This window comes from Diabrotica virgifera, chromosome 2 (genome assembly GCF_917563875.1).
Source record: "Diabrotica virgifera virgifera chromosome 2, PGI_DIABVI_V3a".
Classification (NCBI taxonomy): domain Eukaryota; kingdom Metazoa; phylum Arthropoda; class Insecta; order Coleoptera; family Chrysomelidae; genus Diabrotica; species Diabrotica virgifera.
Genome location: NC_065444.1, coordinates 179,410,915 through 179,438,575, shown reverse-complemented (window position 1 = coordinate 179,438,575; position 27,661 = coordinate 179,410,915). Strand labels below are relative to the sequence as shown.

The 27,661-nt window shown below is 31.7% G+C and overlaps 1 protein-coding gene and 1 long non-coding RNA gene across 14 annotated transcripts in view; both read left to right on the top strand.

Annotated features, from left to right (window-relative positions):
• The window catches only part of LOC114333727 (alaserpin), a 305,048-nt gene that overhangs the window by 224,727 nt on the left and 52,660 nt on the right, over positions 1–27,661 (top strand). For 2 of the 13 annotated variants that reach the window (XM_028283673.2, XM_028283705.2), the window contains one exon: positions 10,048–10,262. The exons of 7 other annotated variants lie outside the window; for them this stretch is intronic. In XM_028283673.2, coding sequence (XP_028139474.1) covers positions 10,048–10,214 — 167 coding nt within the window. In that variant the 3' untranslated portion in view covers positions 10,215–10,262. Of the gene's footprint in view, positions 1–773; positions 911–10,047; positions 10,263–18,325; positions 18,566–25,519; positions 25,762–27,661 lie in introns of those variants that run through there. 4 more of the 13 variants (XM_028283699.2, XM_028283676.2, XM_028283694.2 and 1 more) reach the window with 4 other exon arrangements.
• On the top strand, positions 917–9,638 carry LOC126879738 (uncharacterized). Its single transcript, XR_007696232.1, has 2 exons — positions 917–3,337; positions 4,800–9,638. It is a non-coding gene; the product is annotated as an uncharacterized LOC126879738 (long non-coding RNA).

The following is a 27,661-nucleotide window of genomic DNA, read 5'->3' as shown; positions in this document are numbered from 1 at the left end:
TCGCCATTTTGTTTACCGTTCACTGAGTATGTCCAGATGGTGTTGCAGGTCTTGTGAGGCTTGTATGTGATCTTTATTTACCGCTAGTATTGCTACGTCATCAGCAAAGGAAGCGATGCGATCGTAGTATTATGAAACTCTGGTATATCGGCTGTGTAGAGTGAGAAAAGCAGCGGCCCGAGAACACTACCTTGCGGAACTCCGGAGTTAATAGGACAGAGGCTGGATTGTTGGTCTTTGAATTTTACTGAAAAATATCTATTTGATTAGTAGGATTTGATTAGGAGGAAATAGTTACTAGGTAGTGCTAATTTTACTTTGTAAAGCAGACCTCTGTGCCAAACTTTGTCAAACGCTTGTGAGATATCTAGGAATACAGCGTTGCAGTATTTCTTTTCTTCGAGTGTTTTTGATATTTCATTTACTATTTGATGGACTCGTTGTGTAGTAGAGTGATTTTCCCGAAAACCAAACTGATGTTCTGGTAGTAATATTAGGAATTCATGATCTGCGTATATTCTTTATAGCAGAAATCTTTCAAAAACTTTGCTAAATATTGGGAGTAGGCTGATGGGTTGATAAGATGTTACTTCATTGGGCGCTTTGCCTGGCTTAAGGATCATTATGATTTCTGCAAATTTCCATATTTTTGGAAAGTATGATAAACTTAGCATGCGATTAAATATTACTGTTAGCATAATAATGGCCTTAGGAGGAAGTTGTTTTAGTACTTTTATTTATTAATACTTACGTGAAATTATATTTATTTTCAGTTGGTATAGCTGGATTTTCATTACCACCAAGACCCAAATTTTATTTCGTAGCAGACCATCCATTTATATTTTACATAAGAGAAAATACCTCTGGCGTAACCCTTTTTACAGGGCGATTCAAGAGTTCTTAAAAAAATGTAATAGGATAGGGATAGGATAATAATTATTAACCTGGGAACAGTCGCGCTCTTTTTTGTCACACGATCGCGCGTTAATTTTTGTCTAACAATACTCGTATCTATTTAAAACAAATCTTCATTTTATCCTCCTCAGTCCATAAGTCCAGCCGGCTGGACAATGTTTACTAATTTATTACACGGTTACTATTCGGGTTGGGCATCGTTGCGTCCTATATTGCAGCATATTGGACTTCCTATTTATCAAATTTACTCATTTGAAAAATTCGACAACAGCGCCTACCTCGGTAGTTTGTTGTTACATGTGGTGAAACTTTTTAAGTTATGATGACGGCTCTACAAAAATATAGTAAGTTGTAGTGTTTTTCTGTACTTTAAAGTATTGACTGTTTTTACTGTATGTTACTTGATCATTGGACGTATTTGTGGTAAATATATATTTGAAAATAATTACAACTGGACACGTTAGCGGTCCTCTAAACTTTTTGTCCAGCATTTTGGACATTGGGACTGAGTTAGCCAAATATGTTACCATACTCACATTTTTTAAGTTTAGTTACAGAGAGTAAAAGGATATTGATGGAAAGTGAATTGGAGGCTATTTTGACAGATTACGATTTTTTCATCAGTGAAGATAGCGATAATGATCAAAGGAAATATATTTACAGGAATTTAAGCTGTATGTTGGAAGGTCACTAGCTCTAGGTGGTAAGCCTGCCAGTGGGAGACAAGCTAGTGCGTCTATTTCAAGAAAACCGGAGACATCTGAAGATGAGGTGCCCATAATTCCTGTAAAAAGATCTACAGTTTACCAGTTACCGCCTATAGATGCCATGACCATTTGCGAATATGCTGTAGAAAGAAATTTCTATTGCCCTCAGCAATAGAAAATCTTATCGCGTTGCCTAAACCGCTTGGATGAACTAAGAAGACGAGATTCTTTGGTACAGAATGCAAAATGTATATGTGTATTTCTCCTCAACCAGAATGTTTTTTCAGTTTCATACTTAAATTATATGAAACCTAAGTCCTGATGTCCATTATGCTGGACATGTCATATTATGTTTGTCAAATAATTTTATTATAGTTTTTATAGATTTTCGTTTATTGTTTTCACAAATGAGAAGAGAAAATAGAAAATATTTTTAAAATAACAAAAACTTTTTTCTTGGGGCTGAAGAGGTTATAGTATTTTGTTTACTTTTTATGTTAAAAACACCTAGTGCTAACAAATAATAAAAGAATATACATTTAAATGAAAACTCGAGAGATAAACGAAAACGGAACGAACATTAAAATAAATGATAACATGTACAAAGAAACGGAACAAGCACTTAAATGTCACCACAATATGTAATTCCGCTGGTATGTTGAGATAATTTTTGAGCAAAGTGCATACAGCGTTAATTTATGGTTAATATAGAGATCGTTTAGATATGTATAGATATTTGAGTACAAAAAGACTCTTGACACACTACTATACTAGACAATTATACTTGAAATATTTGACCTAGATAGGTACGTTTTCAGTCGCGTCGTTAGTAGTCCAGGAACCGAAGCTTTTCACCCTCGCAATTTTTACAGAATGGATCGATTTGCTTGAAAATTTGAGAATAAGTAGTGGATAGTCCAAGGATCAAAATCTATATGATGCCGAAGGGCGCTTTTACCATGGGGTGGTTGCCACCTCATCTGGGGGTGGAAATTTTTTATGATATTTTTACCACAAAAGTTGATAAAAACATTCATTCTAAGCAAAAAATGTTCTATATTCACGATGTTCGATTTATTCGCTATCGAAAGTGTTATCGAAAAAATCAATGTTTTTCAATATACTTATCTACGATTCACTCAATTTTTGCCGTAGAAAAATTTTATTCAAACCAGGTTCTTGGTAATTAAATAACCTACAATTTTATGTTTAAACATTTTTTCGTATCTCTATGCTAATCTTTCTATTCTGAAGAAAATGGCATTTTTTACCAAACTACAAAAATTCGTTATTCGCTTTTAACTCCAGTTTTTTTAAAACTAATTAATCTACGCTAGTCCAACTTCTAGAATCTATTAATAATACACAAAAAAATAAGAATGAATAAGGCCAATTACTAAAAACACCACTCACTTACATTATTTTGGTTCTTATGGTTCCAATAATTGGATCTACCTTTTTTTTTGCAAAAAAATATATTGATTTTTTAACCGTAACTTTTTTATTTTTTATTTTAGAACGTTTGGTAAAAAATAATTTTATACGTTTTTACAAGATCTATAAGTCTACTAATATTAAATCTTTTTTAAAGTCCTCACTCACAAAATGAGGTGACTTTGAAAGGGTTGGTAAAGGTGGTTTTTGCAAGTTCTTACAAGTTTTAATTGTCAATAGCTCACTCAATTTTTGCTGTAGAGAAAATTTTTGCAAACCAGGTTCTTGAGAATTAAATAATCTACAATCTCATATTTAAATATTTTTTCGTATGTTTGATGCTAATTTTTCTTTTCTGAAGAAAAGACATTTTTTCCAAACTACAAAAATTCGTTATTCGCTTTTAACTCCATTTTTTTAAAAACTAATTATTCTACGCCGGTCAAACTTCTAGAACCTAATAATAATACATAAATAAAGAAGTCCAAATAAGGTCCATGACTAATTTTAATTAGGGTGGTGATTAGGAGGTTGCTTACGGTCACTTTTTCGATGAAAAAAATAGGGACTGACATTCTTTTCAGTATAAGTCACTTAATTTTTGAGCTAGAGACTTTTTTTATTTCTGAAGATGGATATTTTTATATACTTTAAATTAGTTTAAACAAGTTATCCTCGAATATGTAATTCCGCTGGTATGTTGAGATAATTTTTGCGCAAAGTGCATACAACGTTAATTTATGGTTAATATAGAGATCGTTTAGATATGTATAGATATTTGAGTACAAAAAGACTCTTGACACACTACTATACTAGACAATTATACTTGAAAATTTTGACCTAGATAGGTAAGTTTTCAGTCGCGTCGTTAGTAGTCCAGTAACCGAAGCTTTTCACCTCGCAATTTTTACAGAATCGATCGAATTTCTTGAAAATTTGAGAATAAGTAGTGGATAGTCCAAGGATCAAAATTTATATGATGCCGTAGGGCGCCTTTACCATGGGGGTGGATGCCACCCCATCTGGGGGTGGAAATTATTTATTATATTTTGACCGCAAAAGTTGATAAAAACATTCATTCTAAGCAAAAAATGTTCTATATTCACGATGTTCGATTTATTCGCTATCGAAAGTGTTACCGAAAAAATCAATGTTTTTCAATATACTTATCTACAATTCACTCAATTTTTGCAGTGGAAAAATTTTATTCAAACCAGGTTCTTGGTAATTAAATAACCTACAATTTTATGTTTAAACATTTTTTCGTATATCTGATGCTAATTTTTCTATTCTGAAGAAAATGGCATTTTTTACCAAACTACAAAAATTCGTTATTCGCTTTTAACTCCAGTTTTTTAAAACTAATTAATCTACGCTAGTCCAACTTATAGAATCTATTAATAATACACAAAAAAAATAAGAATTAATAAGGCCAATTACTAAAAACACCACTAACTTACATTATTATGCTTCCAATAATTGGATCCTCCTTTTTTTTTCAAAAAAATATATTGATTTTTTAACCGTAACTTTTTTATTTTTTATTTTAGAACGTTTGGTAAAAAATAATTTTATAAGTTTTTACAAGATCTATAAGTCTACTAATATAAAATCTTTTTAAAGTCCTCACTCACAAAATGAGGTGACTTTGAAAGGGTTGGTAAAGGTGGTTTTTGCATATTCTAAGATTTAATTGTCAATAGCTCACTCAATTTTTGCTGTAGAAAAATTTTTGCAAACCAGGTTCTTGAGAATTAAATAAGCTACAATCTCATATTTCAATATTTTTTCGTATCTCTGATGCTAATTTTTCTTTTCTGAAGGAAAGACATTTTTTCCAAACTACAAAAATTCGTTATTCGCTTTTAACCCCATTTTTTTAAAAACTAATTATTCTAAGCCGGTCAAATTTCTAGAACCTATTAATAATACATAAATAAAGAAGTCCAAATAAGGTACAGACTAATTTTAATTAGGGTGGTGATTAGGAGGTTGCTAACGATCACTTTTTCGCTGAAAAAAATAGGGACTGACATTCTTTTCATTATAAGTCACTTAATTTTTGAGCTAGAGACTTTTTTATTTCTGAAGATGGATATTTTTATATACTTTAAATTAGTTTAAACAAGTTATCCTCGAAAAATGCATAGTTTTCCCGTTTTTTGATTCTGAAACTACAATATTTATCATTTGACGAAGAAGAGCTAACATATAATAAAATATAGCTCGATTACTATTGGTCTTAAAAAAAACTAAAAAGGACGGTTTTGTTTATTTTTTCAAATGGTACATTTTTGTTAAGTAAAGTTGTTTTCATAAAACAACAATTTTTGGAGTTTATTAGCAGAAAATTTAAACATTAAAAACATTGATTTTTTCGATATAAAACTAACATTTTTGCTGGCAAATAAATCAAAAACTACTATTAATTTTATCGAAAAAATGTATAGAACGTTTTTTGCTTAGAATGAATGTTTTTATTAACTTCTGCGGTCAAAATATAATAAAAAATTTCCGCCCCCGAGATGGGGTGGGAACCACCCCCATGGTAAAAGCGCCTTTCGGCATCATATAGATTTTCATCCTTGGACTATCCAATACTTATTCTCAAATTTTCAAGCAAATCTATCCATTCTGTAAAAATTGCGAGGTTTTGTCCTATTTTCAGCTTCATTACTTGGACTATAGATTTTATCTCACAAAAATCAATGCTATTCATACTTAGTTATAGTGTCCGGTACACTTTAATATGTGCATTATACACTCCTCCTCAAGACACTTGCGAGTGTAAAGCTATGTTGCTAAATTTTTTATCAAATTATCACGGAAAAGAATAAAATGTTAGATTTTTTCTTACAACGCGACCGATCCCGGGTTAATAATTTATTATTATAGTATTTGTATTAGTTCAAAATTACCAGATATACAATATCGTGGAAGTTAATTGGGGCAAACAAACAAACAGATGCATATGGATTTGGACAAATTCCATATTGAAATATTTAAAAATATATATTTAAATACAATAATACTGTTAGAAATAAACATGATACTGTTTGACATGTGATTTCTTAAATACGTTTTGGACTGAATCTTATTAATTTTAGTAACTTTATCAGTAAGCAGATTCTTCTGAATTGTCATTAAAAAATTCATAACACATAATGTAGTTAGAATGTTAGAGCATTCCCAGTAACTAAATATGTTCAGGTTGCACCTATTTGTCAAATCTTGTTAATTTCACATATTTGAAGATTCTTATGCATTTTTATTAAAAAATGCCTTTAATTCAGGAAATATATATGGATAGAGCCTTCTCACTAGTATTTTTGAGGTTGTTTGGGTTAAATCTTGTCAATGTAATTAGATTGTCCCAATTATTATGCACAATACAGTATTTAGCCAGCCAATATTAGCCATATCTTGTTTTAGTTTTAGTGAAAATTGTATACTTTACTTTGCGTTTTATTGAAATAAAGAAAAACAGTTCACCTCGATCCTTAAAAAGGTGTTAACCAACTTTTATACTCAGAAGTTTCATGTTTATTTGGCATGTTTCTTGTTGCTTTCCTATTCTTTGACGTAATCTCTTCCATAAGGAAGAGATTGTTCCATTGTTATAAAGTGAATCACAGTTGTTTTTCTAACTACTCTTCTATACAACTGCTTGAGTTATATAAGTTGTATCTAATCTAAACTATATAATTATTACTCAATAACTGTTCATGGGGGATGATTTTAATCTTACATTATTACTCTAGAATTCTAGAAGTATTATTCTCATTTCAAGATAGATATAAGAATCAATCAATAGGTGTCTCATCTGGATTACTTTAAATTTGTTTATCGCAGTTTTAATAGGACATAATCCAATTGCATATTATTATGTTCAACTGTATTTTTCTTTCGCACAACATAACTGTCAACCAACTGCACTTTGTCAACGTTCTTTCTTATACATTTTCCCATTTTCTGACATCCCTAAATTTTATATATATATTGATAATAAAAGTTTCTTCTTTAACCCTCACTTTAAACCATCTCTTTAATCTGATGAAACCTTTGAAAATAAATATTTTGGATATTTTGTCTTTGATCTACTAAATGAGAAAATTCTTGTAAAATCTCGCTACTCAATTTTCTGTACTATTTTTGTCTGTTCTAACCCTAACTATAATTAATAGACATACCTCTATAACTCTATATGATGATAATGTGGATACGGATATTATGTATAAGGAAATAAATACACAATAAATATAGATTTAACAAATGTATAACTCTTTATCCTATATGTAGGCTTAAAACCAATTTGTTTTTCTTATTTTTTGCCCTGAAAAAAAAAAAAATTAAGAATAAGATGTCCACAGGTTTTTTATTTATGTTTGCTCCAATAATTAGATATTGTTAATTTAAAACACACTTTTTTAGTTTAAATCGATATGTTTCTTTTAGGGTGTAGGTGCAAAATTTAGGCTCCAATGCTTTTTCAATGCATTAATTTTTGTCGAATCCTGAGAAAACTAAAAAATATTTTTGAAAAATTTAATCGCAAAATGAAAGAATACATTATTACAGACGGCCAAAAGTACCCTAGAATTAACAAAAACCTTCTTTTGAATGAGATATTTGAAATTAAAAATTACACTAAATTTTCAGTAGTAATTGCACAAGAGCTCTAAAATTCTATATTAATTTTAGAGATGGAGTGAAATTTGTTGCGACTATTTCATGAATAAAACTGTTGAAAACCAAAATTTTATTGTAATTTATTTATGTAAGTACAAATTAGTACAATTAAACACACAGTTGTTATAATTATTTGACGGTTGAAAGTCATCACTTTTATAATTTTTAAAACATTAATTGTCATTAATGTCACTGAATGTATTTTTTCTTGGCAACAAGGGCCCCTGATGTAATATACTTGACGACGGGAAATTATCAGTAGTAATTGCACAAGAGCTCTGAAATTATTGAATGTTTCCCGAGTGACACTTTGACAGTTTTAATTTCACGAGCCGAAGGCGAGTGAAATTATGTCAAAGTGTCACGAGAGCAAAAATTATATATTAATTTCAGAGGTCGAGTGCAATTTGTTGCGATAATTTCATGAATAAAACTGTTCAAAACCAAAATTTTATTGTAATTTATTTATGAAAGTACCATTAAACATACAGTTTTTATAAATATTTGACGATTGAAAGTCATCACTTTTATAATTTTTAAAACATTAATAATTGTCATCAATGTCACTGAATGTATTTTTTCGTAGCAACGAAGGGCATCTGACGTAATATGCTTAACGACGGGAGATTATCAAAAATTATCGATTTAATTCAGATTTCTGTAGCTTTTTATTGGTCAGAATATCCTATGAATGAAATAATCAGTAGTAATTGCACAAGAGCTCTGAAATTATTGAATTTTTCCCGAGTGACACTTTGACAGTTTTAATGAGTGAAATTATGTCAAAAGTGTCACGAGTGCAAAAATTCTATATTAATTTTAGAGATCGAGTGCAATTTGTTGCCATTATTTCATGAATAAAGCTGTTCAAAACCAAAATTTTATTGTAATTCATTTATGTAAGTACAAATTAGTACAATTAAACACACAGTTATAAATATTTTACGGTTGAAAGTCATCACTTTTATAATTTTTAAAAAATTGTCATGCATGTCACTGAATGTATTTTTTCGTAGCAACGAAGGGCATTTGACGTAATATACTTGACGACGGGAAATTATCAAAAATTATCGATTTAATTTAGATTTATGTAGCTTTCTATTGGTCAGAATCTCCTATGAATGAAATAATCAAAAATTATCGGGTATAATATCACAAGAGGGTGAGAATAAATTGAAAATAATGCGACAGTTTTTCGAAAATTTGTTGTCTGGAAATAGAAACGAGAGCCCACAGGGCTCGAGTGGCTATTGCTCAATGACAACAAATTTGAGTAAAAATGAAGCATTATTTTCTTATTTATTCTTGCTGTCGTGTGATATTCGTAAGATTATTTTTTAATACGTATATTATGGATATTTTCTTAAATGTGACAGTTGTCAAAACTAGGTAACTGGTTGCCATTAAACAGAAACAATCTACTTAAAAAAATTATATCGGTAATTTTCTACAGTAGATAATTCTCAGTATAATTTTAATCTGATTGGACAGAATTAAACACGTGATCAAATATCTTACTATACGATTGGAAGTTAAAATCATTCAAAAATAATCAGTTTAATTTTTATTTCTGTAGCTTTCTATTGGTCAGAAGCTCCTATGAATATGAAATATGAATTATGAAATAATCTCTTTTTTATGCCTGTAACGTGTTAAAATAAACGTTATAGGAGTTTTCAGGGACTTTCGGCCCTCGGCGATATACGTAATCTTTCATATTGCGTTTAAATTTTTCAAAAATGCTTATCAGAATTCCCAGGATTCGAAAAAATGAATAGATTTAAAAAGCATTGAAGGTGAAATTTTGCGACTACCTCCTAACAACTTTTTCTCTTAAGTTTATATGGAATTAAATGCAGCTGATTGTAATGATAATTAAATTTTTACTCAAAAGTTTTGATGTTTCGATATCCACTCAGGAAATTGTTTTCAAAAAGTTTAAGATGGAAACGAAATTGTGTCGAAGAATGTGTAACCGCCAAGTTGTTGTTGACGTTATGTTTTATCAAAAGCTAAAAGTTAAAAATAATATAGGTTCGAGGTAGTTGCCGACAGTTTTGTTTTGAGGGTGTATGAGGGTGGATGTTTTAAGCCTTATTATTCATTCTTTTTCTGCTCTAACTGTTTGTAACATATGTAACCTTCTTGTAAGCTGTGCAACATTTTCTCTTCTTATTCTTTTCGGTTAGTAGATACCTTTATGTATTTAAAAATAGTTAAATTTTGCTTTTTGTAATATTATACTTCACTCTTATTTTATATTTATAATCTTTATTTCACGTACATTTTTAATGTTTTACAGTTGGAATAGTGGAATCTGCATTTATTGAGCCTGATCCACAATATAATTTAAGCAGATCACCCATTCTTTTTCTACATAAAGGAACATGGTTCAGGAGTAACTTTATTCGCTGGAAGATTCAACATTTTATAAGATTAAAATATTTACAATCAGTGTATATCCGATAATAATATTAAATTTTGAATATCGATTTTAAGAAAAAGTTTATAAGATTATTTATTGTCTTTTACTACAATAATGATTGGAATAATGATCACACCCCATAAACGGCTCCATCCAGGAAATCAAAATTAGGATAGAAAAGGCTAGAGCAAATTTTAACAAAATGAGAAGATTGCTCTGCACAAGAGATTTGAAGTTGGAGCGAAGAGTTAGGTTGGCTAGGTGCTACGTTTTCTCTACTTTGTTTGATAGAATGGAAGCTTGGACCTTGGATGCGGCATCTAAAACTGGAATCATTCGAGCTGTGGGAGTACAGAAAATTCGAGAGCACGTCACAAACAAAGAGGTTCTAAGAAAGACGAATAATAAAATGTAAATCTTAAATACAACCAAGAAAATTGGAATATCTCGGACGTATTAGGTACACATGGAGAGAGATTTAACTGGCTGCAATTGATTATGAAGGGAAATATTTAAGGATAGAGACATAGAGTAGACGATGCAGACATAGAGCAGACGAACAACTGATGCATTTCATTATAAGGCAGTTGATGGAAAAATATAGGAGTAAAGGAACAAACGCTTATATGGTATTCATTGATTTTTTTTTTTTTTTTGGCATAGGCTTTTGCCATTCAGCCAGTCACAACTTTTTTAAGTTCTTCCTAAAGCAAAGAAAAGAAAGTAATTATCACTATACCTATTTGATTATCAGTAAGGAATAACATGGTTACTCGCTTCTCGTCTAGGGACCCATCAAGACATTAAATTAATACACAAACTAGACTGGGTCACGGAAAGAAGGTTTTAAACAAATGGGGTAAAACAAAGGTTACTAGTTTAACTGTGCTCACAAGTGAAGGTTACTTTTTGAAATGAATTCTGTTAAATAGTCATATACGGTTTTATTATTTAATGACAAAAGGTAGCAAATGTTATAGGGAGGAAGGATTTTATGTTTGATTAAATTTTTTATTAAGTCATCAGTTTGTTGTATATATTTTGTACATTCAAAGAAAATATGGTTTAAATCTGCTTCTTTTTGACAATCTTCACATAAATTGGAACTTAAAATTCTAAGTTTTGCTAGATGGGCTGGATAACACGCGTGTCCAGATCTCATTCTGATTATAGATGTAATGTATCTACGTGGGACAGAGTAATTTTTAAACCAAAATTCACTCGGGATTGTGGGTTGTATCAGTGCATATTGTGACTTGGAGTGTTGACTATATTCATAATATTCTTGTTTCCACTGTTTCTTTAGATCATTCTTGATTTTTATAAATAAATCTGGAATGCAGAGCTTATAATCTGTTTTCACACCAGAAGCAATGGCTTTCTTAGCTAATATATCTACATGCTCATTATACTCGAGCCCTATGTGAGCTTTAATCCACAAAAATCTAACTGTTCTTTGCTCATGGTGTAATTCAAAAATAATTTTTTTAATTAGAAGAATGTAAATATTTGTGTTTTTACTGGGTAAAAACATAGTCTCAATGGCTAAAAGAACCGACAAAGAATCAGACGAAATTGTTGCGGAGCTGTCATTGGAACTCTTAAAATACTTTAATGCTTCATAAATTGCTATGGCTTCAGCAGTAAAAATTGAAAAATTATTATCCAGTGTAAACATGTTTTCTATACTTTTTGAGGGGATATAAAAAGCGCATCCAGTGCCAAAAGAAGACTTTGATGCATCTGTGTAAATAACTGTTGATTCTGGCCAGTTTTCTAATAAATTTCTTAAAATATTGAAGCTAATTGCAGTATTTACATGGTACCTTGGTTTAATTACCGTAATAGTTTGAAAAAAAGCATCAAAATCTTCAAAGTTTGAGCTGTTATATGTATGTGAGTTGGTGTAATCAGAATATGAGAGATTCCTAAAAGCCTCACAAAGTGGAGGGGAGTTCTTGTGGATCCAATATTTATTTATTAAATCTGCATTATTAAGTTTGCTAATATTGGAGTAGAGAGAGGGGTTTCTATGACAAATATTAATCAGAAATTTTTGACTAAGATATTGTCTTCTATATCTCAATGGAAATTCGAGAGATTCAACATATAACGAATTGGTTGGAGTTGACTTCATAGTACCCAGGCAAATACGTAATATTGTATTTTGAAACACATCTATTTTTCCCAAGATATACTTAGCTGCTGAACCATACAAAACACATCCATAATCGATGATTGATCTTATGTACGATCGATAAAAAAGCAATGCCGTTTCTACATCGGCTCCCCACCAAGTTTTAGAAATTGCTTTAAGGAAATTTAATCCCTTGTTGCATCTGTTTAACATGAATTCGATGTGTAGCTTCCAAGTTAATTTACGGTCAAGAATCATCCCTAAATATTTAATTGAGGCACAGAAATTATAGTCACGACTGCTTACTGTTATTTTGTCTATTTTTGGGAGATTATGTCTCGTGAAAATACATATACTGGATTTGCTCGGTGCTATTTCAAATCCATTTTCTTTGAACCAGCTATTAGAGAAGTCGTCCATTTTTCCTAAAATTTGTATGCACTTTTCGTATGATTTGGAAGATGAGTATATCAGAAAATCATCAGCATATTGTATTATATTAAAGCTGTTATTTACCATTGAAATATTGTGCAAGTCAGCTGTATACAGATTAAATAATAGAGGGCTTAAAACTGACCCCTGTGGAAGTCCTAGGTTATTATATCGAGGACCTATCAGTCTGTTATTATTAGATCTCAGATAAATTTTTCTGCAAGTGTAAAAGTTGAGTATGGTTTTCGCTAATGCAGCTGGTATGTGAAAATTTCTAATCATTCTTTCCATTAGGATGTCAAGACACACACTATTATATGCACCTTCTATATCTAAACATATTGTAGGTAGATATGTATTATTGGTAAATGTATCCTGAATGTCTGTTACTAATGTAGCAATAGCGTCTATAGAACCACATCCTTTTTTGTATCCAAATTGAAATTCTGGAAGTAAGTTATTCCTATCTAACCACCATTCTAGTCTATGTTTGATCATTCGTTCTAATGTTTTTAGTAAACAAGACATAAGGGAAATGGGTCTGTACGAATCTGCTAAGTTGGAATTTTTACCTGGTTTGAGAATAGGAATAATAATTACTTCTTTAAATTCATAAATAACTGAATTATTAATAATTATGTCGTTAAATATATCTAATAAAAAGAGTTTAGCAATTTTAGGAAGAAATTGAATCATAGGATATTTAATATTGTCTAGTCCTGGGCTTGTGTTGCATCTGTTTTTGAGTGCATATTCTAACTCAGCAATTTTAAATGGTTCTAGTAAAAATTCCTTTTCATTATTTTTTGTAGTAGGTATTATAATTTCTCGTGGTTTAACAGATGGTGGTGCTATCTGGTCAAAAAATTCTTCCTCTAATGTACTGTCAAAGCATTTTGTATTCGATATTGGTTTTCTGTTTATTTTCCTGGCTTGATTCCATAAGGATGATGATGGAGTATTTTTGTTAAGGGTGGAGACAAAATTTTTCCAACTTTGTTTTGCGATTGATTTCAGTTTTTTCTTACCGTTTGCGATGGTCTCTTGGCATTTCAAATAGTTCTCAAAATTCGAATTGTGTTTATAATTTGAAAGTGATGCTTGTCTCTCACTGATGATTTTGTCACAATCTCTATTCCACCAGGGGGGAGGGGTTCGAATTTGGTTTTTAAAAGGTTTGTACCGTGGAATTGAAATTTCTGCTGCCTGGTTGATCCCATCTATTAAGAAATTGTATTTTTCTGATATATTTTCCATTTGGTATTGCTTATCAAAAAATTGTTCTACACAAGATGTATATAAATACCAGTTGGCCTTTTTTACGTTCCACTTGCTCGCGGGATTAATCTCCTCATTTTTATTCTGGCAATTTATTTCCATGTTGATGATAAAATGGTTTGAACCTAAAGTGTCAGGATAGACGGACCAGTTTATTTTACTAGTTAGTTCAGGCGAAACAAAAGTTACATCAATGGCTGAAGTATTTTGGTCAGGTCGGGTAAAAATAGTTGGTTGACCATTATTCATTACTATATAATCCAAGTCATCTGCAACTGTTATGAGTTGTTTTCCAACTGCGTCATTAAAAGTCGATCCCCAGATTGCATGATGTGCGTTGAAGTCTCCACCTATAATTGCTGGTTTACTGACTTCCGAAAAAATATTTTTCCAATCATCTACTGTGCTCTTACTTTTAGGTGATCTGTATATAGATAATATGCTTAATTCACTTTTTGCATATTTAATCTTTGTACCACAAACTTGAATATCCTTATTAAAATTACAATTTAAGTTGAATTCACTAAAAGAAATTGAATTATGAATTAATATACCCACACCGCCAAAACCATCTTGGCGATCATTTCTGATAAGATTGTAACCATTAAATCGATACTGCAAATTTCTTTTAAACCATGTTTCACTTAAGAGGAGAATATCTATTTTTTCTTTGTTTAAATAATTCATTAAGCTACCTTTATTGGCAACCGCAGATTTAGCATTCCATTGACTTATTTTAAAAGTATTTTTAAGAGACATTAAAATTTACTATTATCTACTTTATCCAATACTTGTTCTAAACCTGAAATTATTGTTTTATCGTCTATTGTTTTTATGTCTTCCAATGTACGAATGTTACTTAAAAGATTGATTATAAAAGATGACACACATTTAGCTAATTCATTTTTGTTGTCAGTTTTTCCATAGTTTGGTTTGTATGGGTTAGGAGGTAAGGGTTGTGAAGGTCCAAATGTGAATGGAAAAAGTGGTTGATGTGCTGGTGATTGCATAGGAGGGGTGTTGGCTTTTCTTTTCTTTGCTGTAGGAAGGTTTTCACTACTAGAAATAGTTTGACGGTGTGTTGAAAATTGGGTTTGTTTCATACTTATATTAGGCCGATTTAAAGAAACATTATTGTTATTTACAGGGAGTGTGGGAAATTCTTTATCATAACTTGAAAGAACAGAAAAAGGATTGTGACTGATTTGGCCGGAGAATGAATTTTCGCAATATAATTTTGCTTCTAAAAAGGTAGTTTTTTGCTCTATCATAATGGTCTTGATTTTCTTCTGCTTTTCATAAAAAGGGCAGTTTTTAGATATTGTTACATGATTACTATTTTTACAGTGAATGCAAAACATACTTTTCTCACATTTATGATCTGGATTTTTTATTTCACCACACTGTATACAGGATTCCTGTGAGCTTTTACACTGCTTAGAGACGTGCCCAAATTTGAGGCACCGGTAACATTGAACAACCCTACCAACAAAATGCTCAACAGGAAAATAAACACGATTGAAAGCAACGAAACTGGGTAGAATATTTCCCTCAAAAGTAATGACTACAGTTTTCTTATCTACATATTCTATTGTACTCTCTTTTTGAATCCTACGTTTTGTTCTGTATATATTTAAAACTTTTGACGTGCATTCAATATTCTCTAAAAGATAATTAACATCAAACGTCGTATCCACGTCTCTTACCAACCCTTTCACTTCTAACAAGTGATTTGGTATATAAGCTCGCAAATTATGTTCTTTTAGAGACTTATTATTTACTAAGTTGTTAGCATCTAAACGAGAATTTAATAAGACTTTTATCCTATTCTTCCCAATACTGCGTATTTGCTGTATGTGAGTAAATTTTAACTTTTTAAATAATAAATCCCCTAAAACCATGGGGTGTAATCTTGATAAATTACTTAAATCACCAATTCTTTCAATATATACCCAGATATTATTTAAATTGTACTTATCTGACTGCAAATTAAAATGCTTTATCTCCTTTTCCTTGGACTGCAAATCATCTTTTTCCTGAGTTGTTTCACCACTAGTTTCCAATACACTATTTCCACTAGACACGTCCATATCAATTTCTTTCGTCAAAGAGGACGTCTTTAAATTTTTATCCCCCATTACGGGGTCTATTTATTTAAAAACACACAATTTATGTATTTATTTTTAAACGATCACCAAAACAAAAAGAAAAAACTAGAACTAATTAACAAGCTATTAAACCAAATACGATTACTACTAGACACGTCCGTATGGCTTAAAAGTATGCGGTAGAATGATTCATTGATCTTGAAAAAGCATATGATAGAGTTCCTCGAGAGATTCTGTGGTGGGCACTCAATAAGAAAGGAGTCCCTGGTGAATATGTAAAGATTGTGAGGAATATGTATGAGGGAGTAACGACTAGTGTTAGGACAGGTGTGGGAGAGACTGATAAATTTCATGTGAAAGTAGGATTGCACCAAGGCTCGGTGCTTAGTCCGTATTTACTCTGATTAGTTTTGGACCAGATAATAGCGAAACTACAGAGTAACATTCCATGGTGCTTAATGTATACTGATGATGTCGTGTTAGTAGGAAATAGTGAAAGAGACTTAGAAAAAAACTGAAACAGTGGAGGCAAGCTTTCGAGGAAAAAGCTTTTAAACTTATGTAGTAGGAAAAAGATAGAGTATTTGTAATGCTCATTTAAAGATGGAGATACTACAAATAAAATGGTATCTTTGGATGGTAAAATGTGGAAGGAAGCGAGTGGTGTGCTGATTGACAGGAAAATTCCAATGAAGTTGAAGAGAAAATTCTATAAAACAGTGAAAAAGAAAGAGGAACAACGAGTGCATGTGGCGGAAATGAGAATTCTTAGATAGATGAGTGGAGTGACAAAAAAGGATAAAATTAAAAATGAGTACATTAGGGGAAGTCTAGGTGTGGCACCAATCCAAAATGAGAGAGCATAGGTTGAGATGGTTTGGTCATGTTCAACATCGAGACGTTAATCACCCAATACGAAGAATTTCTAAAGTGCAGATTTCTGGAAGGAGTAGGAGAGGAAGACCAAAGAAGACGTGGGGGAGACGATTAGGCAAGACATATTGGTAAAAGGGATTAATATTGATATGACCCAAGATATAATTATGTGGAGAAATGCAATTGGGGAAGTCTACCCCGCATAGGGATAAGGAAAACAGAATGATGATGAAAGACATAGAGTATAGACAAAACCTCCCTCGCAAAATGGCTCTTAAATAAGAAGACTCCAGTAAAAAAAAACATGAAAAAGGGTAGCACTATGCTGACTTCTGAGTTATACTGAGAGATATTAAAATACTTGTTGCCTAAATTGCTGCTGGCTCTTGATTAACTGACTTATAATTATTATAAAACAGATACCTGCAACGTTAAGCGACCTATATTGAAATATTTTAAAATTCTGAAAAACTAAAAGTATCTAACATTTGGTTCAATAATAATATTGGTTGGCCCTAATATTGCATGTGAAAAAAAGACCGAAATCAGTGCCGTTTGTAGGTTCGTAGAATGACGTGTAACTTTCTTATATATTTTGCTTTATAAAATAAAATACAGCAGTTCGTAAGTTATAATGTTGCGAATGTTATGTCTGTATCTATATCTTAGCTAATTTTGTAATATCCTCCCGATGAAGTTAAGAAAATAAATAATCAACGAAATATCGAACTTCAAAAATAAACATAGTTTCAATTTTAGCCGCAGACCGCATTCCCGATATGCTATCACTATTCCTACAGCATACATCTCACTAGTCCAGAAAGCCACTGCGCATCCGCTAGAAAAAATATTCTGATTCGGTTTTTTTACACAATCTTACTAAAAAAGGACCCCTTTTAATAAATTTGCATGTTGCCAGGTACACAAGTGCGTGAAAAATTGTTTAAACATGTTTTTTAACAAATTGCAAAAATCAGTATTTTCTCTCCGGACGAAGTTATTTGTCGGAGGGACCACAAACCTTTTTTGTTCAGAATGATCCAAAACCCCCAAAAAAACTTTGTCCTGGGCAAAAAGACCAATTTTTGGAATTTGTTTAAAAAAATTGTTTAAACAATTAATATTTTGACGCAGTTTTGGACCTGGCAACATGCAAATTTGTTAAAAGGGGTCCTTTTTGTACATATTTTTATTAAGTTTTATATATAGACCAAACTTCACCTTTTTTTCCCTTCACTTCTTTCTTCAATCCATTGCATGATATCTTAACTACAATTTAACTAGCTGTTAACTGTTTAGTTAGCTAATTATAACTGTTTTACAGTCGGAATATTTTTGGAATCTGCCTTTGTTGAACCCGAGCCTACACAGAGTTTTAAAGCAGATCATCCGTTCCTATTCTACATAAAAGATCAAAATTCTGGAGCAGCACTTTTCGCAGGAAGGTTTAACAGTTAAAATAAGAGAAAACTTTTACAGTTGTAAAATTTATATTATAGAAATACTATTATACTTATCAGATATTGTATAGCAGTTTGCAATTCTAATAAACTGTATTAAATAATTTGTGTTTTAATCAAACAAACAAGGTTAAAATAAGAAAAGTAGAATCAATAAAAAACCATCTACTATATATATCATCGATTTGTTCATTAATATCTTTGCTATGCTAATAGATTCGCTGCTAATATGACCTTATAGATCCTCACATTTTTCTTTATTTTTATTTTTCATGTTTAAACAGGGGTCTGGAAACTTCAAAATACATCTCAGTCCAGAACGCTGCCTGATAGGATTCATTCTTCGTAGTCCCAGAGATAATTCCAGAGATATTTTAAAACCCCCTCTTGTCGCCAAAACTACGCCGAATGCTCATAGGCGTAACCACGGGGGTTTTGGGGGTTATGAGCCCCCCCATTGGGATCTACTTTAAGCTCAATACGCTTCAAACCATTATATGTTGTTGACAAATCAAGCCATTTTGAAGTTGTAACCCCAGTGGCGTAGCAAACTCCGTCGGCTCCCCCGAAGAATTGGAAATGTTTAAATGCCCCTTTAAAAAAGTTACTAAATACGACTTGTTTAACAAAAACTTATGTGTGTTATAGCCTAGTACTTCTTCTTCTTTCTCGAAACTCTTTATGCCCCTCAGGGGAGTCGGAGGTTTTATTAATCCTCTATCCATATCTTCCATTTCTTCCGGTCCTATGCTAACTTTCATTTGTTGATGTGTTTTCCTTTTCTCTGTCAATTTCTATAATCTGATCGATCCATCTTTTTCTTGGCCTCCCTTTCCTTCTTTTACCATATCTCTTTTATTCCATCACCTGCTTTGGTAGTCTTCCCTGGTCCATTCTATTTATGTGTCCATACCATTTTAATTTTGTTTTTTGGATATTGGTTAATATCGATTCCTGTTTCTAGGCTATTGATTATGTTCAAAATAAGAGAGCTAAAAGGAACTACAACGTTAATGAGATTTTATTGTCTCATATTGTCAACGGACCTCTATATTTAAAAAACCGTGGAGTGCTACCATTTAAGTAGGTGCGTTTTTGAGAAAAGGGCGAATTAGCCCTAGGCTCAGGGTGAATTAGGGTGACTTCTATGCACTTTTGGTACCAACACGTCTACAGGAAAATTGTTCCAGGTTAAATTCACTATCGAAATATCATATTTTAGAGTCAAAAATATTTTTTTTGGAAAAATATGTTCAAAAGAAAATCAAGAAAAAAACGCCAAAGAATGCAATTTTGTTTTTTGCCCCATAACTTTTTCCTCCGGGATACAGGTATTGGTATTGCTTCAGCTAAAAATAACTTCAGTCCTTTCTCTTTAAAATGACGTTGAATAGAAGTCACTAGGATTTATATTTTCCGAAATAGGATTTTTCAAAATTCTCAGCTCATAGCATTTTTAGGGCCATTTCCCCATTATTTCGCAAACATTGTTCTGTAACTTTTTTCTACGCATTTCGAGGTTTATGTAATGGTACAGTTAGTAGAAATAGAGGTCAATTACCTTCAAAATGGTCTATTGCGTAAGGTTGTGCGACTATTTTTAAGCCAGTTATGCTTTTTTCAAGGTTGTAACGGTTAAAAAGTTATTCTAATTGTTTATAAGTAAGCAAAAAATCGACGTGTTTTTGCAAAATAATTTTACACTGTTTAAAATTACTTTTTGTCATTTTTTTAAATATGTCAATAGTATAAATGTTCTTCTTCCATAAACTGTCAGAAGTCTTACTGTAACCTCATAATTTTCTAACTTATAGTGTTAAAAAAAATGAATTTGGGATAAACAAATTAAATAACTTTTAAACTATTTGACCAATTGCTTTGAAATTTAAAATATAATTTAATCACCAGAAGTCTCAGCAATTCGTATAACAAGAAGGTTCTAAGTTCATTTTTACATAAGTTATATTTATAAAAACTGAAAATTTTTGATTTATTTTGCAATTTTCTAAGTAACCAATAAGCATAGACATATTAAGCGAACGCCATATTGAAATTTTTTAGACGATTTTTGGTTATAGACAAAAAAATCGAAAATTTACCGTTTTTTGATCTTCATTTTTGTTTATAACTATGTATATCATCAAAATCGGGTGCAGGAAACATAAAGGTTATTATTATAGATGTCCATACCACTGAAAAAATTTGGTTTCGGCCTGAAGGGGGATGTGTCACGAGAAAAATCTTATTTCTCTGGACTATGTTTGTTTGTTTATTTTATTATTTGTCTGTCATAATATAATGCCATACCAATTATACACTGCTCGAAATGATCAAATCTTAATAAGAGTCGTATCAGTTTTTTTAGGAACCAGCTGTAGCTTATAAAAAATTATGTCTATCGACCCAGGAAAGGCAAAGTAGTATCTTTTGAAAAACTATTCTTATTCGTCAAATTCCAAATCGAATATTTCAACGTGAAATAACCAAAAAATGAAGAATTCTTGGGGAAAAACACTTTGAAACTGTTTTAAGTATTTAAAAAAGGATTTATTTTTAGTTTTTTATAAAAGTTCCTAGCATCAAAACTAAGCGAGTTACACTCAAAATAAAGTTGATCCCTTGTTTTGGTAAAGAAAATAGTGAAAATCTCCCCCTATTTAGCACCCCAAATGAAAATAATCATTACCGCTTTACAAATTACTTAACTTTTTTTATGACCTGTAAGTTTCACTGGTTTAAAGTGCTTATTTTTGGAATGGTTCTAGTTGAAATGGCTTGAACGAGTCACTAATCACGAGTTTATGCAAATTTTGAACAGCCATTATTTAACTAATTTTTGTCTTAAAGAAAAACAAAATAAAATTTTAAATATTTATAAAAGCAAAACCTACATTTGTTTACTTTTTGAGATTTTTTGTATCACTAATACTTTTTAAGGGATTTTGAAGAAAGGGCATTTTTTCAAAATAAAAAAACCTTTTTCTGCTATAAAACCAAATTTTTTCAAAAATAAAAACTTTGAACCTCAAACTTACAGATAATATAAACAATACATAAAGTAAATGGAAAAGCGCCTACGATTAATATTATTTGAGGTGCTAAATAAGGGAAGATTTTCACGATTTTTTTTGTCAAAAAAAAAGGGCCAACTTTATTTTAAGCGTAACTCGCTTAGTTTTTACCCTAGAAACTTTTATAAAAAGTAAAAATAAAGTTTTTTTTTAAACATTTAAAAAAATTTTAAGAGTTTTTCCCTAAAAATGTTTCATTTTTTGGTTATTTTACGTTGAAATATTTGATTTGGAATTGGACAAATAAGAACAATTTTTCATGAGGTTTGACTTTGCTTTTACTTGTTTGACTACATGAATAAACCATTATTTTGTTTTTTTATAAGATATTTTTTTAATATTTAATTCGATAAAATTTTTTGAGTTATTTGCGAATATCCGCCTAAAAAACGGGTTTTTTTTGTTGAAATATAAACAATTTCACTCGCAAATAACTGGAAAAATATTGAACAAAATTCCACAGTACATCGTCCTTTTTGGAAGATGATTACAAAAGTCTTAAAAATGATCTTCACTGCTTCATTTGAGCTAGTCTACCACTTTCTGAAAAATTTTAGAGTGCAGGTTGGATGCGTTTCCGCGTCCCGCGACATTAACATATTTACGTTGTCGAACTAAAGAAACGTTACTGTAAATTTGTCGGACCAGAGAGCGACAATCTTTATTAATTAAATATACAACTACAAATGCAGAGAATACAGAGTGGGAAACAAAATAGTAAAAATACTCTGTTAATCAGACGACGCAATATTGATAGCCCATGCTGCGGGAGCTTCTGTTATGCCTCTGGAAACTACTGCCGATACTTGTATCGAAATACTAAATGTAAAGAGAAAACTCATTTCTAGATTTAGAAAATATTGTTCTAAAATTCGTCAAACTGCAATTCTCAAATCTTTCAATGGTCACGTACAAAGCATTATAGTTTATTGTAGTCATCCTAAAAATTGGGAAGACCGGAAAGGATTAAGTTTATAAATATGAGATGATTCACTTGCCGAACATGCCTATTTAGAAATTTACGTTCTTGAATTTAAACACACAACGTAAAATAATATAACAATAACAGATTTTACATAATATCAGACGACAAGATGGGGCCCCTGATCGATTGGGGCCCCCGATCGATTGGGGCCCCCCGCAAGCTTCATGCTGCGCGGGCCACTGATACGCCCCTGGTAACCCCCTTAAGATCATCCTGGTTACGCCTATGCATGCCTACCTGTTAAACCAGACCCTCCTCTGTCAATCCAACGCTCGGAAAGTGGAATGGCCGCTGTAAGGTCGACATGGCTTCCGAAGCTCTTTACCTTCATTAATCCACAGACTGTCTGCAAGGAGGCCTTCCCTTTTCTCCTTTTTTGGTCCCAATATTTGGGTTTTGGGATTTATAGACCCTCACCTAAAAACGAGAAATGTGTCTAGCTAGAGCAATAAAATGTAAACTTTATGAAACAATAATATGTCCAGTGCTCCGAGGGTTTATGAAGAAGGTAATATAATTTGGAACTCTAGACTTTTTGTTCATGTAGGTATAAATATAACCATTACAAAAAGCCACCTGAGATTGGTGGGTAAGGCGATGCCAATGAATTTAAGTGACCTTGCTAAATAAATGCGCTAAACAAGCAGGTCAAGACGAGAATTAGGAGATCACCTAAGCTCAGATATCTGAATGATATAGATGAAGATTTAAGAGAAATTAAAGTGAAGAGAATGGAGTATTAAAGAGGGATGTTTTGAAGAAAGTGTACTGATCTTTGATCAAAACATACATAATATTATGTATATTTATATATTATATAAAGGTTTTATGTTTTTTCTGCCGTTCAATATTTATTTGGTCAGTTGTCACTAACCAAGTGTAATTCATTTTATATAATCTATTTTATTCATTTAGTTTGCAATGATAAAAAATTAATCAAACTTGTCGGATGCCGTTTTCAATGATATAGTCCTGTCGCCAGGGGGGGTACAACGGCCTCCTGTATTCAGATGGACTTACCCAAGTTTTTTTTATGTATTTTGACCTGTAGAACACGAATTTTTTGGGTAACAGTTGATCCGGATGTCGAAGAGATTGTTATAAACCAAGAAGTTGAGGAATCACATAACAGCTATTTCTCGCAAAACAAAACATTTTTTTGTATTTTTTGGGCCATTCTAACCAAAAAATGTTCCTACAATTTTTTTCGTAGGATGCATAGTTTTCGAGATAAACGCGGTTGAACTTTCAAAAAATCGAAAAATTGCAATTTTTGATCCCGAATAACTTTTGATTAAAAAATAAAATAGCAATTCTGCTTACCGCATTTGAAAGTTCAAGTCAAATTATACCGGTTTTAATTATTTGTATTGCTAAACAATTATTATTTTATTGTCCAACAAAGCTATAAACACCCAGTGCTTGATTGATGTTTTCAATGATTTCTCATTTAAAATTGAACGAGTAGGTAGAGAAGGTAAAAGTGCAAGCGGGGCTATTTCTACGGAGCATTCATTAAAACGCATGTATTAAGCACGGGAAACACTATGTGTTTATAGCTTTTTTTAACAATCAAAAAATAAATTTTTAGCAATGCAAATATTCAAAACAGATATAATTTGACTCAAACTTTTAAAGGCGGTAAGCAGAATTGCTATTTTATTTTTTATTCAAAGGTTATTCGGGTTCAAAAATTGCAATTTTTTGATTTTTTGAAAGTTCAACCGCGTTTATCTCGAAAACTATGCATCCTACGAAAGAACTTGTAGGAACATTTTTTGGTTAGAATGACCCAAAAAATACAAAAAAATGTTTTGTTTTGCGAGAAATCGCTGTTATGTAATTCCTCAAGTTCTTTGCTTATAACAATCTTATCGACATCCGGATCAACTGTTACCCAAAAAATTCGTGTTCTACTGGCCAAAATACATAAAAAAACTTGGGTAAGTCCATCTGAATTAAGAAGGCCGTTGTACCCCCCCTGGCGACAGGACTAATATCCACGCAATTGATTTTTGCTCTCCTTATTTATTTTTTTAAACTCGATTTACTTCATAAAGCTATGATGGGTTCATTGTAATTAATATAGTTATATAGAAAAAAAAATAACCAGGATAATATTAATATACTTACATGAAACGGCGCGTGTCGTAAATTTTACGAATAATGAAATTTTTTAAATATCCTTCGTCCGCTATAACTTTTCCCATGCGTCAAGATTCATTTTCAAATAAATTATGTCAAAACATAAAGTAAAACGAACGCCGATGTGTACTGTATACTATATACTACACACATCGGCGTACGTTTCACTTTATGTTTTGACTTATTTCACGAAATTTATCAAACACGTGTGCCTACACCCGATACTTTATTAGTTTAGGAACGTATAAAACTTGAACCAGAAACTCGACACACTCGACTTTGTGGTATAAGTGGGGGATACGGTCATCTACTTTTGTCGTAAAGGCACGTAAATCGCACTAAATTGGTTTTTTTAATACAGTATGATAGCACGACGATACATGAATAATCAGCAGGTATAAAATTCAAATAGTATATAACGCGCTATACGAAGTAGTCATTTATGTCGCACGTGTCAAGTGCCGTTATATTGTCTTTCGTTTTTGAAATCTATATCCGTATAGGTGTTTAGTTTTAAGAAAAAAAATTGTGGGAGTTAGAAAAAGTTTGAAGGAGTCAGAAAAAGTTAGAGGGTTTCAGAAGAAATTGGAGGGTACCAGAAAAACAGGAAGGAGTAAGAACATAGTAGGAGAGTAAGAAAAAAATTGGAGGCAGATACGATAAAATTGGAGGAGCGAAAAAACGAATGCAGTGACTGTAGGGGGCAATTTATTGTATTCCCCGTCGCATGTAGTTTATCATAAAAAATGCATTCGTTGGGGATTCATTAATACGCGCTAATAATATCTTATTCATGCTGCACTTTCGTTACAAGCATTTGTTTAATGATGGTTAATAATATATTTTCATATTTTTAGTTGAAATATTAGAAGAATCAGCTTTGATTGACTTTCGTCGACTTTATAAATTCACAGCAGACCACCCATTTTTGTTCTACCTAAAAGAAAACCATTCTGGCACCACTCTCTTCACTGGAAGGTTTAACAGTTACAATTAGAATAAAATATAGATTAAGAGTAGTATTATAAACTTAAAATTGTTATATGTGTAACAAATTAGAGATTGGGTTTCAGTTAAAATAAATTCGTCTTACCTACAATATTTCTGTTTTATTAACTAAGCCTATTGAACTAAAAATTTCAAGAGATATTAAAACAAGCAACTAGGTTTCTTAAGTTAAAGGTTTTCACCCAGCGTGATCAGAAGTAGATCCGGAAGTCGATATTTAAACTATTCGTAAACTTTGCGTGCATTGATATACGATTTCACTCATTTTGAGTCATGTTTGACAAACTTTTGGCCATCGTTTCTTAAGCAAAAGTGCTATAAAAACCTGAAGTATTTATTTATTATCGTCTTGGTAAGGCGCGTCGAATAATATATCGGTTATACTATTTTGGCGACTTAAAAATAGTACTCACTGTTACAACTCTGAAACCGAAAGTCCCACGTAAATTTTTTACCTTGAATACCATCATGAGGTTAACCTTCGGATGACCAAGCGGGGGAAATTGTCACCCCAGCGTATGCCTTTCTTTAATAAATTTAAAAGTATTTTTAATTTTTAACTCATTATTTTTTTATTTGACTTTAATATCATTCTAGATATCCTCATATTTTGAAATAAAAAAAATTCCCTATATTTTACGAATAAATAATATATTCTGAAGTTGATGTTTAGTAAAATACCGTCTGTTATGTGTAATTCCAAGTAATTTTACGCTAATGACGTCGACTTTGCAAAGTAACAAGACATTTACTCAGCATACGCACTACCCATGACACTAATACTCATGTTTTGACTGGCTGAATGACATTAAGTCCATGCCATAAAAAAATAAAAAAAATAAAAAAAAAGAAAATTCATTTTTTTGTTAATTGTCATTTTTAGACATTTTTGACCTGGGGTCATTTTTCCCCCCCTTGGTCATCCGTGTAACAAAAAAAGGTTGGTCATCGGAAGGTTAATCTCCCATTCCTCTCCTCCATTGTCATTCTATCCGTTCTAATAACAGAGAAGTTGTGTTTTCGGATGAATAGACAGATATGGATAATTCCAGGTTGTCATATTATTTGAATATCGTAAAATGGGTTAAAATAACTATAATTGAAATAACCAAGTCGGCAAAAATACTAATAGATAATTATATAATCATCATCATCAGTGCTTTTCATTCAGGGTGAAATGTTTGCCGCTCTCACTTAGAGCTCTCTGATTCGCTTATTGCGGTGAATCACTCCGCATTCCACTTGTATGTTATCAAAGTTTGTTGTATGACTTGCCTTTCGTTATAATTTTCTTCCACCCATTTCGATATGTGCATAGTTCCCTCCAGTTTCTAACTTCCAGAATTTTGATATCTCTCATGACCTGGTCCTCCCATCTCTCTCTGGGTCTTCCCCTTGGTCTTTCAGTTTCTGGTTTCCATCTGGTAATCTTTTTAATCAGTAGGTCATTTTTCCGTCTCTCTATGTGTCCCAGCCATCTGAGCCTCTGTGTTTTAATAAATATAACTATATCTTCCCCTTTCATTATGTCTCTTAGTTCATGGTTCATTCTTCATCTCATTTCTCCGTTGTCCATTCTTATCGGGCCCATAATCCGTCTCAGGATTTTCGTTTCGAATATTCTCAATTTTTCTTCATCTTTTTCCAAGAGGCACATTGTCTCAGCTGCGGACGTAACTACTGGTCTGATTGCAACTCTGTATATTTTTAGTTTTGTATTTCTGGATAAGTTCATGTCCTTCATAAGCCTATGATATATCCAGTATGTTTTGTTGCCTGCTAGTATTCGTTCCGTTACTTCTTCACTTCTCTTGTTTTGGCCATTCAATATTACTCCCAAATATTTAAATTGTTGGACTCTTTCAAAAGTGTAGTTTTCTATTTTGATTTCTCTCGTCCTATTAACTTCTCTTCTAGAGCAAAGTAGATATTTTGTTTTTCCTTCGTTAATTTCTAGACCTCTTTTCCGTGCTTCTTTTGCCAGGATTGTT